General features: G+C 43.1%; 1 protein-coding gene across 3 annotated transcripts in view; it reads right to left on the bottom strand.

The window, feature by feature from the left end:
* The window catches only part of LOC139227820 (ankyrin repeat and SAM domain-containing protein 1A-like), a 482,026-nt gene that overhangs the window by 219,835 nt on the left and 248,216 nt on the right, over positions 1–13,975 (bottom strand). For all 3 annotated transcript variants that reach the window (XM_070858888.1, XM_070858889.1, XM_070858890.1), the window contains exon 11: positions 8,547–8,679. In XM_070858888.1, the coding sequence (XP_070714989.1) occupies positions 8,547–8,679 (133 nt within the window). The remainder of the gene's footprint in view (positions 1–8,546; positions 8,680–13,975) is intronic.

The following is a 13,975-nucleotide window of genomic DNA, read 5'->3' as shown; positions in this document are numbered from 1 at the left end:
AAGAGGAAAGAATCTGTCTGTCTCATCTTTCTCTCTCCTTCCCTCTTTGTCTCATTGGTGTCATAAATTAAAATCTCTATCTCAGGTGTTAGCAATGACCTTGCTTAACTTGTCAACAAGTGGTAAGATAATTATAGTTGACTTCAAAATTCAAGTCCTTTTTTATTAAATTGAAGTGGCCTCAAAGAAAGACACATTATAACTCACCCTCCTTCCTCTCAACCTGTTTCTCTCAGGCCCTTGATCGCTCCCCTCCTCCTCAGCCCAATACACTTTCTAAAGTTTATCGAAAACAAGAAAAGCTACAAAAGATATGCAATCAGAACACTACTAATTTTCTCTCCCTCAGTTTTTAAAAACAAAATACAGATTTTCTCCCAATAAAACTATGCACCCTAAAAAAAATCCGACAGTTGAAAATTCAGGAAGTGAAAGAAACATTATCGTTGAATGAGCAGTATTAATTAATTAAATCAATTACATTTTTCAAAGTCTGATGCACTTACGCTCAGCTGCTACTCAAAGCAGATACTCTTCACACTGAATGGACTATACTCATGTTGTGCATCAAAAGTACGATGTTCAAAAAAAAAAGTGCGCCCCGGTTCAAAAAAACCCAACGACAGGCCAGACAGTTTAACCTCAGTAGTGGGGAAGCTTTTAGAAACAATAATTAGGGACAAAGTTAACAGTCACTTGGATAAGTGTGGATTAAGTAAGGAAAGCCAGCACGGATGTTAATGGCAAATCGTGTTTAACTAACTTGATTTAGTTTTTTGATGAGTAACAGAGAGGGTTGATGGGGTTAATGTGGTTGAGCTGGTGTACATGGGCTTCCAAAAGGCATTTGATAAAGTGCCACATAATACGCTTGCCAGCAAAGTTGAAACCCATGGAATAAAAGGGACAGTGGCAGCAAGGATATGAAATTGGCTAAGTGACAGGAAATATCACCATTATAGACAGTCCCTCGAAATTGAGGAAGACTTGCTTCCACTCAAAGTGCGTTCTCAGGTGGCTGTACAGTCCAAAGAGGGAATTACAGTCTCTGTAAAAGGTGGGGCAGACAGTGGTTGAAGGAAAGGGTGGGTGGGAACCAGGGATTTCCAGGTGCTGGTGGGGATGTTACCCTCAAAGCCTCCTTGATAAAGTGTGACAGGAAACCATCCCCCGGCGCTCCCCCCAGACAGGAAACAGAGAGTAGTGGTGAACGGTTGCTTTTCGGACAGGAGGAAGGTATACTGTGGTGTTCCCCAGGGATCGGTACCAGGACCACTGATTTTCTTGATATATATTAATGACTTAGGTGCACAGAGCACAATTTCAAAATTTGCAGATGACACAAAACTTGGCAGTAGAGTGAACAGTGAGGAGGACAGTGATAGACTTCAAGAAGACAGACAGGCTGGTGGAACATTGGCAGATGAAATTTAACGCAGAAAAGTGCGATGTGATACATTTTGGTAGGAAGAACAAGGAGAGGCAATAAAAACTAAAGGGTACAATTCTAAAGGGGGTGGAGGAACAGAGAGACCTGGAGGTATATGTGCATAAATCATTGAAGGTGGCAGGGGAGGTTGAGAAAGTAGTTAAAAAAGCATACAGGATCCTGGGAGTCATAAATAAGAACATAAGAAATAGAAGCAGTAGGTCTTTTGGCCCCTCGAGCCTGCTCCGCCATTTAATAAGATTATGGCTGATCTGATCATGGAATCAGCTCCACTTCCCTGCCCGCTCCCTTGATTCCCTTATCGCTCAAAAATCTGTCTATCTCCACCTTAAATATATTCAATGACCCAGCCTCCACAGCTCTCTGGGGCAGAAAATTCCAGATTTATAACCCTCAGAAGAAAGTCCTCCTCATCTCAGTTTTAAATGGGCAATCCTTTATTCTGAGACTATGCCCCTAGTTTTAGTTTCCCCTATGAGTGGAAATATCCTTTCTGCATCCAACTTGTCGAACCCCCTCATTATCTTCTATGTTTTGATAAGATCACCTCTCATACTTCTGAACTCCATTGAGTATAGACCCAATCTCCTTAACCTATTTTCATAAGTCAACCCCCTCATCTCAGGATAAATAGAGGCATAGAGTACAAAAGCGAGGAAATGATGATGAACCTTTATAAAACACTGGTTCGGCCTCAACTGGAGTATTATGTCCAATTCTGGGCGCCACACTTTAGAAAGGGTGTAGAAAAGATTTACCAGAATGGTTCCAGAGATGAGGGACTTCAGTTACGTGGATCGATTGGAGAAGCTGGGGTTGTTCTCCAGGCATAAATCTAGGCTGACACTCCAGTGAAGTACTGAGGGAATGCTGCACTGTCAAAGGTGCCATCTTTTGGATGAGACGTTAAACCGAGGCCCCGTCTGCTCTCTCAGGTGGATGTGAAAGATCCCTTGGCACTCTTTCGAAGAAGAGCAGGGGAGTTATCCCCTGTGTCCTGACCAATATTTATCACTTAGTTAACATAATGAAAGAGATTATCTGGACATTATCACACTGCTGTTTGTGGGAGCTTGCTGTGCACAAATTGGCTGCCACATTATAACAGTGACTATACTCCAAAAGTACTTCAATGGCTGTAAAGCGTTTTGAGATGGCTGGTGGGCGTGAAAGGCGCTATATAAATGCAAGTCTTTTTTTCTTAGAGCAGAGAAGGTGGAGAGGAGGTTTGATAGAGGCGTTCAAAATCATGAGGGGTCTGAATAGAGTAGAGAGAGAAACTGTTCCCATTGGCAGAACGGTCGAGAACCAAAGCCCACAGATTTAAAGTGATTGGCAGAAGAACCAAAGGCAAAATGAGGAAACATTTTTGTATGTAACGAGTGGTTAGGATTTGGAATGCACTGCCTGAAAAGGTGGTGGAGGCAGATTCAACTGTGGCTTTCAAAAGGGAATTGGATAAGTACCTGAAGGAATAAAATTTGCAGGGCTATGGGGGAAAAAGGGCAGGGGAGTGAGACTAGCTGAAGTGCTCTTGCAGAGAACCTGCACAGGCTCGACAGGCCGAATGGCCCCTTCTGTGCTGTAATCATTCTATGATTCTATTCTATGATTCTATAGTAGACTTCTGACTTGCCACAAGAGTTAGAATCTCAGCCCTGAATGTTTCAGAATCCATCTTCATTTAAAGGGGGTCAGCTTGTCAAACTTAGCTGGTTACCTGGAGTAAAAGTAGGAGCAAATAAACAGATCAATTTCCTGCACCCACTGAAATGCACTTCCTGGAAAATTGCCCAAGGAACAGTTCTGATAGCATCAAGAGCATATAGAGTAGACTTGGTATGATATAAAAATGTAGCATCACACTAAATAAAAAGTATTAAATAATCTAAACTTTACCCCTTTAGTTCCGAATTAAAACATTTTCTGTTTTGTACAATCCTGTAATATTTAAAAATCAACCATTTATTTGGGACAGTAATTTCTTTAGGACAGTGTCCGCAAAGTTAAAAAGGTAGCTCTGATGTCTCCAGTGTCCAAGGCTCAGCAAAAAAAGCTGGTGTCACGGGCACCTCTGGAGTTTGCAACTCCGCTAACAACAAATGTAAATACTACTATGGAGTTAGCCATCTTTTCTCGCTGCTAATGGGCGGAGTAGTTTAGCCCATCAGAGAAGCAAGCAACATGCTATTCATTAACTTCAGGAAGTTCCCTGGCCATTGAGGAGGGTATAGTATCCAAATTGGAACTTTGAAGCAGTTGTACATGTATATGTGTTTTTCTGGTGCTATAGAGTCACAAACAGTACAGATGCTACACACTGGGCTACTTCAGCAACACTGCAGAACCACTTCTTGAATAGGTTTTATAATATAAATACCACATAAGCGTTTATATAGGAGCTACTTGTGGGCACTTTGAGTTTTCAACTGAGGTACCAGTGACCATTCCATGATATTAAAGACAAATCTAAAAAAAAAAACTTACATCCACTTAATATTTGATTCTTAAGCTTGGATTCCAGGCTGCAACACTGGAAAACAAGTTCACTTGTAACAATGCCCTCAATTCTGGTGCAGTCTATTTATTATCCAGTAATTGCACTGAGATTTCCAGGCTAATGTGAATACAGACTTGAACTGCTTAAGAGATGGCAATGCTTCTCGAAGGTTGGCTGAGATATTTCTCAGGTCAACACATGGAGTTCCAACTGTCGTTGCTTGCTTGCTCTACATGATGATTGAAAGTACCAGTATAACCAACCTTCAGCAGAATAAGCAAGCTGCAAGTGGAATGCAGAAGCCTCTGCCAACAATTGCTGCACAGCAAAAAAAATCTTTTAAAGGTCATAAGCATAGTTGAGCAACAGAGCAGTACAAAGACTAAATCTGTATTTTCGCCTGCCATTAGCATCCAAAATAAGTCACCACACAATGCTTCATTCATCAATACTAAATTAGTCTTCTAACTAACTGTATTTGCTCTAAAAAGTACAGCACCATCTGTGACCACTAGCAGGAATTACTAACCGTCTCTTGGGGCTAAACTTAGGGCAATCCAAGCAAGAAAGCTTTTTTTTAAACCAAGAACTTATCCACCTGAAATGATAATGTTTTAAAGATTTGTTTTAGCCTGCTTTCCTTAAGTGAATCATGATCCTGATGTTTCACTTAGCCTGTTGTGGGAGAATGCTAAAGCTATTCCTTCAAGGTGACATTATTTCACATTTTATTATGCCCAGGAAGGAGAAAACTGCTTTCTCCAACAGCTTGTAGAGAAAACAACTTGGTTTGTAGAGTTCATACAAAAGTAATTGCAGTGGTGACCTCAGTTTGTGCAAGGAGGGGGGGGGGGGGGGGGGCTGAATTGGCTTCCTTACTCCTCAAGGTTATCTGTTTTATGATCACAGTCTTATGAGACCTGATTCATAATGCTAATATTTCTCCTATAAAGGAAAGGAAGATGTGATCTGAAACATGTAGTTCAAGAGTACTACAGAGGCAAGGCAGATAAGTGATATCAAGGGATTTGAAGTTAAGGCTCTTGCAAAGGATTTACTGGGTACAAGTGAGTGTAGCTTGACAATGAAATTTCAAGTGTGGGTGTGGAACTTTATTTCTGGGGGAGGAAGAAAGGGTTTTTTTGTATTGTTGGGAGTGCTCTATCTGCTTTGTATCACTGAGGTGGCTAAACTTGATGCACAAAGCTCAAACAACTGAATTCAATTTGCATTTACATTCATTTCATACCACACTGGTTTGTTGTCCCAAATTTTCAAGTCCCAGAGGTTTGGAAAGGGCTGTGCTAAGTGATGTTAATTCATTGGTGGGTAAAACGTAAACCAGACACCAATATCTGTTAGAATGTGAAGCAAGATATATGCAAGTTAATGGGAGCATTGATTTAAACTTCATATGTGGCCCACTCGAATCTCTGGTATGTATCAAAGCAATCCACAAAGACAAAAAAAAGCTTGCACATTCCTTCTGCAGATGATCAGTTGTGGGGAAAAAAAAGCCTCAGTTAAATGTCAAGCAGAATACCAAGGCTTTGCACATATGCATTAAGCCTGAAGTGTCATCTAGAGATGCTGATGGAGTTCTGGCCACAGGCTTTTGAGAGACAAATAAGAAAGCTAGAGGAAATTATGCCTCATTCCAACCCTAATGGAGGCAAATGGGAAGGACGGCAACAGTAGTGAAATTGAGGATAGAAGCAAAAATGTAAAACTGATTACAGAGAATCCTGTCAGTGCCAAGAGATTTTGCAAGCTGAGGTTGCAGTACATTGACTAGATCTGGGTGGTAGCCAGTGTCAAAATGGTGTCATTATGGAGCAAAGTCCTCAGTAAGCAGCACAAAATCTGCCCGACTCCCATAAAAAAAACCACACTGGCCCCGAAATTGCGGTCAGAGGATTCCCGCGAGTGGATGCCTCCGACCTGAAAAATTTCTACGAATCTACCTGGTGGTCCGGGAGGGTCGGAGACTTGTGGTCCTGGGCCTCTAAGCAAAGGCCTGCGTAGAAGCCCATGTATTCGAGGGTCGTAAGCGCTTCGCAGCGTCCTTGGGATCATGTGTGCCGGCCCAACCAATCCAAGTAGGGGTATTCCCATTCATACCTGTCGTGAGTTCCGTATATACGGAATCGCCATAAGTATGAATGGGAATACCCACAAAAACACTTAAAATAATTTTTTTTTTTTAAAACATCACATTTAACATGAATCAAAATGGAATTTAATTAATTATTTAAAACAAATGTAATTTTTTGAAAAATAAAATTATATATTTTAAAGGGTCTAAAATTAAACTTGCCTTAATTAACAGCATTTTAAATGTTTAAGTTATTGGAAAAAATTTATTTTTCTGTCCTTTAAAAGTCCCACGCTGATAAAAGCTTTTATCAGTCGTAAGAATTTCAAGGGCATTCGCTGGGCAGAAGTTGAGCAAATAACCCAACTTTCCACCCACGGAAACCCTTTATTTCTGGATGAGTGTGATCTGTCAAAAGAATTCTTGACAGATCGCAAGTTCCGGGTTTAGGTTCATGTGCTTCGCATACCTAAACTCAAAACTTGCGGGGCCCTTATGGGCGTGTGCACACCTCGTACGCATCTGTAAGGGCAGTGAATTCAGGGCCATTATATAACAGCACACATCACAGGCCGACATGATCACCATCTTCCCCAACTGGTATTTCTCCCTCCCTCCCTCAATTTGTGTTTCTCCCTCCATCCCTTAGTGTGTGTTCCCCTCTTGAGCTCATCCAAAACTCAGCTGCCCATATCTTAACTCACACCAACTCCCGTTCACCTATCACCCCTGTGCTCACTGAACATCACTGGCTCCTGGTCCTGCAACACCTCAATTTTAAAATTCTCATCCTTTTTTTCAAATCTCTATCAACTATACAAACCTCAGATCTGTGCTCCTCCAATTATGGCACGTTGCACATCCAGTTTTTGTTTCAATTCACCATTGGCAGGCATGCCTTCAGCTATCTAGCCCCAAGCTCTGGAATTCCCACCATAAACTTCTCTGTTCTTCTTTAAGTTGTTCCGTAAACCTACCCCTTTTGGTCACCTGTCCTATTATGTGGCTCGGTGTCAATTTTTGTTTGATAATCACTCTTGAGAACAGCCTTGAGATGTTTTACTATGTTCAAGGTGCTGAAGTTATTACTCTCTCCTCCTCCCTATCTCCTGTGTTGATCTCTGTCCCTTGTTCCCCAGTTTGTGTTGATCTCTTCCTCCAATTTGTGTTTCTCCCTCCCACTTCTCCCCATTATGTGTTGCTCTCCCCCTCCATCCCCCAGTTTGAGTTACTCTCTCCCTCCCTCAGTTTGCATTGCTCTCTCTCCCTCCCAGTTTAAGTTTCTCTCTCCCCCTCCCAGTTTAAGTTTCTCTCTCCCCCTAAGTTTGTGTTACTCTCTCCCTCCCCCCAAATTTATGCTGCTCTATCTCTCCCTCGCCGTTTATGCTGCTCTCGCTCTGCCTCCCCAGTTTGTGTTACTCTTTCCCTCCCTTAGTTTGCTTTTCTCACTCCCCCAGTATGTGTTGTTCTTTCTCTCTCTCTCTCTCTCTCTCTCTCCCCATTCCCCAGTTTGTGTTGCTCTCTCTTCCTCCCAATTTGTGCTTCTCTTTCTCTCTCTCTCTCCTCCCCCCTCCCAAGTTTATGCTGCTCTCCCCAGTTTTGTTATTCTCTTGCTCTCCCTCCCTCCCTCCCTCCCCCAGGACTTGCTGAGTTTTCAGGCAACTTTCATTGCCCTGATGCCACTATCCTCATAACTGGCAAGGAAGCGGTGCATTCCAAATAGCAGACTGACCAGCAGTGCCTAGACATCGCAGATTGGCTGTAAGCCACGACAGCCAGGATACTGCACATGCGCGAACCACGCATACAAGGACCTTTTCTCCCGACTCGCCAGCAGACGTGCTCAGGAGATCAATCGCCCATTCTGGTAGAAACCCACCGAAACCAGGTGTGTTGGAACCCTAACCTTGGGGACCTTTTTGATCTGTATGGTTCAGATACTCACTGGATAAACTCACTAAGCCATCAGGACAGCACGCTTGTTTCAGCACACATTTCTGTGGAAGGGTAAAAATGCACCCAAGTTACATCACGTTGTATGCTATGACTTTGCAGATACTGTAGAATACGGCTGGGCTTCAGAAAGTTCCACACCTCATATTTAGTGCTAATTATCAATTAATCAGACAACATTCATAGTTATTATTTACAGTGTTGTAACTATTCTTATATAGCAGTGCATTATAGGAAAGATCTTGCATAAACCAACACTCTTTAATGTTGTGGCAATACTCTTGTGCAATCCTTTTAATTCATCATCTCAGCATTCCCATCACAACTACTGCTCCTGACAATGTGACCATTAATACGTCATTCTATCCTGTATAGCTCAAAAAGAGGACATAATTCAAGGTTGGAAGGGAAAAGTCCAGAACTGTACTTCGAGATTTTTCACAATTCAAGCAGACATATTTCACACACCCATCATTGTGTTTTAAATGGCAATGCTGCCATTAAATTGCCTTGTCTTTCAATAAATAGTGTATAAGCCATCAACTTACCTGGGGTAACAATAATAGATGGAGGCTTAAGGTTGAGTGCTAGGTTTGGTTTAATGCTACAAAGACTAGATGGCAAGCTGGTCTCTTCACTCTTGACTGAATGATTGGCATTAGATGCAGGCACAGCTGTACCCTGGAGAGAAAAGAAAGCTGTTATTTTCCTATTCTCAGTAACACAGTTAAGGCAACATGACATGCATGTCGCAGTAGAACACATCAGATTCTACCACTTTTCTGAGCTCCTGAACTCATCTGCAAACAATGGGAAGGTGCCACATAGTTACAGGTGACATGCACATTAATGCACTCTCTGGTGGGGAGCCACCAATAAACAATGACTTTGTAATAAGCTGCTTGACTTTCCTTCTGAATCACAGAAGGTGCATGGCCCAGGAGGAATTAGCAAAGGAAACATTTCCATTATAAAAGGAACAAAAATAATGTCTTAATATAATTTGCTTGTAACCAAGAAAAAGTCATTCAGCCACAGATAACCTAAGGATATCCAAAAAAGTGGTCAGAATCAACACTAGTTCAAAAAGTAGTAAGTTAGACCGATTAACAACATTTGTCTCACTTCAAAGACAAACTGCACACAAGGAATGTGGTTTTGTTGCAGAAAAAACTTAACTTTTACAAATGAAAACTCAACTGTGAAATCGAATTGAAATCCATGGCATAAAATCAGAGTGAATATCCTGTCTTTAATCTATAACTGGCTCTCAATAATGCATTATCCAACTTCATCATCTTTTTGCCTGGATCCTCATTCCCACGGAAATAACCTCTATGTGCCAATTCTTTATCCTTCAAATAGCTTCTGGATTTCACTCATGCACCACACCTGTCTCTGAACTTGTACATCAGTTCGTAGATGATCCATACCTACTCCACTCTACTTTGTCTACTTTATCCTACCACAGGACCTCTGATCTTAACTCTGGACTCCTTCCTATCGTCTATCTATTCGTTACTACCAGGAAAATGTTTCCAAATAATTGCTACATAACCAGGCTTATGTAACTTGAGTTTCCCTCTGTTCATTCGCATGCACATTTTGGACACGAGCCAATCACTTCTATTTCAACTTTTTTCTCCACCATTTTCTTTTCTCTCTATCCCTCCTTGACTACTCTCTCCTGTCATCATGCCTCCTTTCATTTCTCCTCTATCAGGTACCCTGCCTTTCCAAATACCTATCCCAACCCTTCATTACTCTTTGACCTTGCTACTCCTGCCACCATCCCAGGCTTGACTCCCTCAGATAAGCCGACAGCTTTCCTCTGTGCCTCTCTTGGCATCCTTCAAAGGGTCCATCTAGCCACTCGTCGCTGCCTCATGAGCAGTAACCCCGACTATCCCATCCTACTCTCTCGCCGACCTTCCTTCCCAGCACTCCCACTGGGGGTTAATCTTACCAATCTCCTCGCCGTCCAACTCACCACCTCACCTCCCCCCAAAGTGCTGACCCTCTGGACTCTGGTAGCGGATCAGCTACCACCACCCCTCTCTGCATCTCCCTCCAAAATGTCTGCTCACTTACCATTAATGAGCTTAGCGTGGATGATTACATCGACATCATGGCCTTGATGGCAACCTGGGTGAGGGATGATGACCTTACCCCGAAATGACGCCTATACCTACCACAACTTGCCCCGTCCAGACCAGCACAGTGGTGGTGTGGTTCTTATCACCAAATTACACCTTCATCTGCCCTCTATTCCTCTGGCACTTTCCCCTTCTTTGAGCATCTCACCTTGTTCCACCCTTCTCACACCTCATTTAAAATCCTCCTTCTCTACCGCCCACAAAAGTATCAAAAATTTTCTCACCAAGGTATCTTCACTGTTTTCCTCCCTCAGACTCTGCACCAAACGACTTATCTTCAGTGATTTCAACCTCCATCTCAATTCATCACGCTCTCTCTCTTCTGAGTTCACTGCCCTCCTATTCTCCATTAATCTCTCCCTCCATGTAAACTACCTTACCGATAATCATCTCCACCCCCTTGACCTTGCCATCTCCCGTGGCCTCGCTACTCCCATCGTGTCAATCACTTCCTTGTATCGCCCTCAACCCACATCCAGCTTTTCCTGCAAAACCCGACTTCCTCCTGTGACCACCCCGGAAGAAACTCTCTCCCAACTCACTTACAACTGCACTGATATAATCCACTGTGTAACCTTTAGCCCTCCATTCACCACAACACTTCAGCAGCTACCGATCTGCTCAACCACACTTTCACCACCAACTTTGATGCCCTCGTCCCTATTAAAACCACGACTTTATATCTCACCCAGGCTCTCCTCCCTAAAGTCCAACGGATGCAGACTTGAATGGATATGGTAGACAACTGGATTAGCTATTCACTGCCAGATCTGGCTAGACCACGTAAAGCACTATTGGATCCTGCCAAAACTGCTCACGATTCCAGGATCATTCTGGAATGCAAAAATAACCCCCAGATTATTTTCCCTACTGCAAACCATCTTCTTAAACCCCTTTCCCCGTCTCCTCCACCCTCACCTCCAACAAGTGCGAGGAGCTCATGGACTTCTTTGTCTCCAAGATTGAGACCATCCGATCAGCTGCCTCTGCCACCTCCCTTCCTTCCCCTAGCCCATTGGTCCAAACTTCCTCTAAGGTTCCCCCAAGGTTCCCCCCTGCCCTAGCCCTGAACTCTCATCTTTCTCCAGTTTCTCTCCGATCTCCCCTCTTGACCTCTCCACGCTCATCCTGTCTGAGAGACTCACTTCCTGCTCCCTTGACTCTATTCCCATTAAACTGCGAACCACGCAACTTCCTTTTCTGGCTCCCATGTTAGTTGACATTGTTAATGGTTCTCTCTCCTCAGCTACTGTCCTCCTTTCCTTCAATTCGGCTGTCATCACCCCTCTCCTCAAAAAAAAACAACCCTTGACCCCCTCCATCCTTACAAACTACCAGCTCCATCTCCAACCTCCTTTTCCTCCCCAAAGTCCTTGAATGTGTCCGAAATCCATGCCCATCTTTCCCAGAACTCTATTTTTGAATCCCGCCAATCAGGTTTCCACCTTTTCCACAGTACCGAAAAGGCTTTTATCAAAGTCACAAATTACATCCTACGTAACTGTGACAAGATCGGCCTCCCTGGTGCAAGGGTCAAGGATGTCTCGGAGCGGCTGCAGCACATTTTGAAGGAGGAGGGTGAACAGCCAGTTGTCGTGGTGCATATAGGCACCGACGATAAAGGTAAAAAAACGGGATGAGGTCGTACAAGACGAATTTAGGAGCTAAATTAAAAAGTAGGACCTCAAAGATAGCAATCTCAGGATTGCTACCAGTGCTAGTCAGAGTAGGAACAGCAGGATAGCTCGGATGAATATGTGGCTTGAGGAGTGGTGCAGAAGGGAGGGATTCAAATTCCTGGGACATTGGAACCGGTTCTGGAGGAGGTGGGACCAGTACAAACCGGACGGTTTGCATCTGGGCAGGATCGGAACTGATGTCCTAGGGGGAGTGTTTGCTAGTGCTGTTGGGGAGGGGTTAAACTAATATGGCAGGGGGATGGGAACCTATGCAGGGAGGCAGAGAGAAGTAGAATGGGGACAGAAGCAAAAGATAGAAAGAAGAAAAGTAAAAGTGGAGGGCAGAGAAATCCAAGGCAAAAAGCAAATGGGCCACATTACAGCAAAATTCTAAAGGGGCAAAGTGTGTTAAAAAGACAAGCCTGAAGGCTCTGTGCTGCAATGCGAGGAGTATTCGTAATAAGGTGGACGAATTAACTACGCAGGCAGCAAGGAACGAATATGATATAATTGGCATCACGGAGACATGGCTCCAGAGTGACCAAAGCTAGGAACTCAACATCCAGGGGTATTCAACATTCAGGAAGGATAGACAGAAAGGAAAAGGAGGTGGGGTGGCATTGCTGGTTAAAGAGGAAATTAATGTAATAGTAAGGAAGGACATGAGCTTGGATGATGTGCAATCAGTATGGGTGGAGCTACGGAATACCAAAGGGCAGAAAACGCTAGTGGGTGTTGTGTACAGGCCACCAAACAGTAGTAGTGAAGTTGGGGAGGGCATCAAACAATTAGGGATGCGTGCAACAAAGGTACAGCAGTTATCATGGGTGACTTTAATCTACATATAGATTGGGCTAACCAAACTGGTAGCAATGCGGTGGGGGAGGATTTCCTGGAGTGTATTAGGGATGGTTTTCTAGATCAATATGTCGAGGAACCAACTAGAAGGCTGGCCATCCTAGACTGGGTGATGTGTAATGAGAAAGGACTAATTAGCAATCTTGTTGTGCAAGGTCCCTTGGGGAAGAGTGACCATAATATGGTAGAATTCTTTATTAAGATGGAGAATGATACAGTTAATTCAGAGACTAGGGTCCTGAACTTAAGGAAAGGTAACTTTGATGGTATGAGATGTGAATTGTCTAAAAAAGACTGGCAAATGATACTTCAAGGGTTGACGGTGGATAGGCAATGGCAAACATTTAAAGATCACATGGATGAACTTCAACAATTGTACAACCCTGTCTGGAGTAAAAATAAAATGGGGAAGATGGCTCAACCATGGCTAACAAGGGAAATTAAGGATAGTGTTAAAGCCGAAAGAGGCATATAAATTGGCCAGAAGTAGCAGCAAACCAGAGGACTGGGAGAAATTTAGAATTCAGCAGAGGAGGACAAAGGGTTTAATTAGGAGGGGGAAAATAGAGTGTGAGAGGAAGCTTGCTGGAAACATAAAAACTGACTGCAAAAGCTTCTAAAGATATGTGAAGACAAAAAGATTAGTGAAGACAAACATAGGGTCCTTGCAGTCAGATTCAGGTGAATTTATAATGGGGAACAAAGAAATGGCAGACCAGTTGAACAAATACTTTGGTTCTGTCTTCACTAAGGAAGACACAAATAACCTTCTGGAACTACTCGGGGACCGAGGGTGTAGTGAGAAGGAGGAACTGAAGGAAATCCTTATTCGGCAGGAAATTGAGAGAGAGAAATTGATGGGATTGAAGGTCGATAAATCCCTGGAGCCTGATGGTCTGCATCCCAGAGTACTTAAGGAAGTGGCCCTAGAAATAGTGGATGTATTGGTGATCATTTTCCAACAGTCGATCGACTCTGGATCAGTTCCTCTGGATTGGAGGGTAGCTAATGTAACATCACTTTTTAAGAAAGGAGAGAGAGAGAAAACGGGTAATTATAGACCAGTTAGCCTGATATCAGTAGTGGGGAAAATGTTGGAATCAATTATTAAGGATGAAATAGCAGCGCATTTGGAAAGCAGTGACAGAATCCAAGTCAGTATGGATTTATGAAAGGGAAATCATGCTTGACAAATCTTCTAGAATTTTTTGAGGATGTAACTGGTAGAGTGGACAAGGGAGAATCAGTGGATGTAGTGTATGTGGACTTTCAAAAGGCTTTTGA

Source organism: Pristiophorus japonicus, chromosome 17 (genome assembly GCF_044704955.1).
Source record: "Pristiophorus japonicus isolate sPriJap1 chromosome 17, sPriJap1.hap1, whole genome shotgun sequence".
Taxonomy (NCBI): Eukaryota; Metazoa; Chordata; class Chondrichthyes; family Pristiophoridae; genus Pristiophorus; species Pristiophorus japonicus.
The sequence above is the reverse complement of the archived record's forward strand: the minus strand, read 5'-3'. Positions and strand labels throughout refer to the sequence as shown.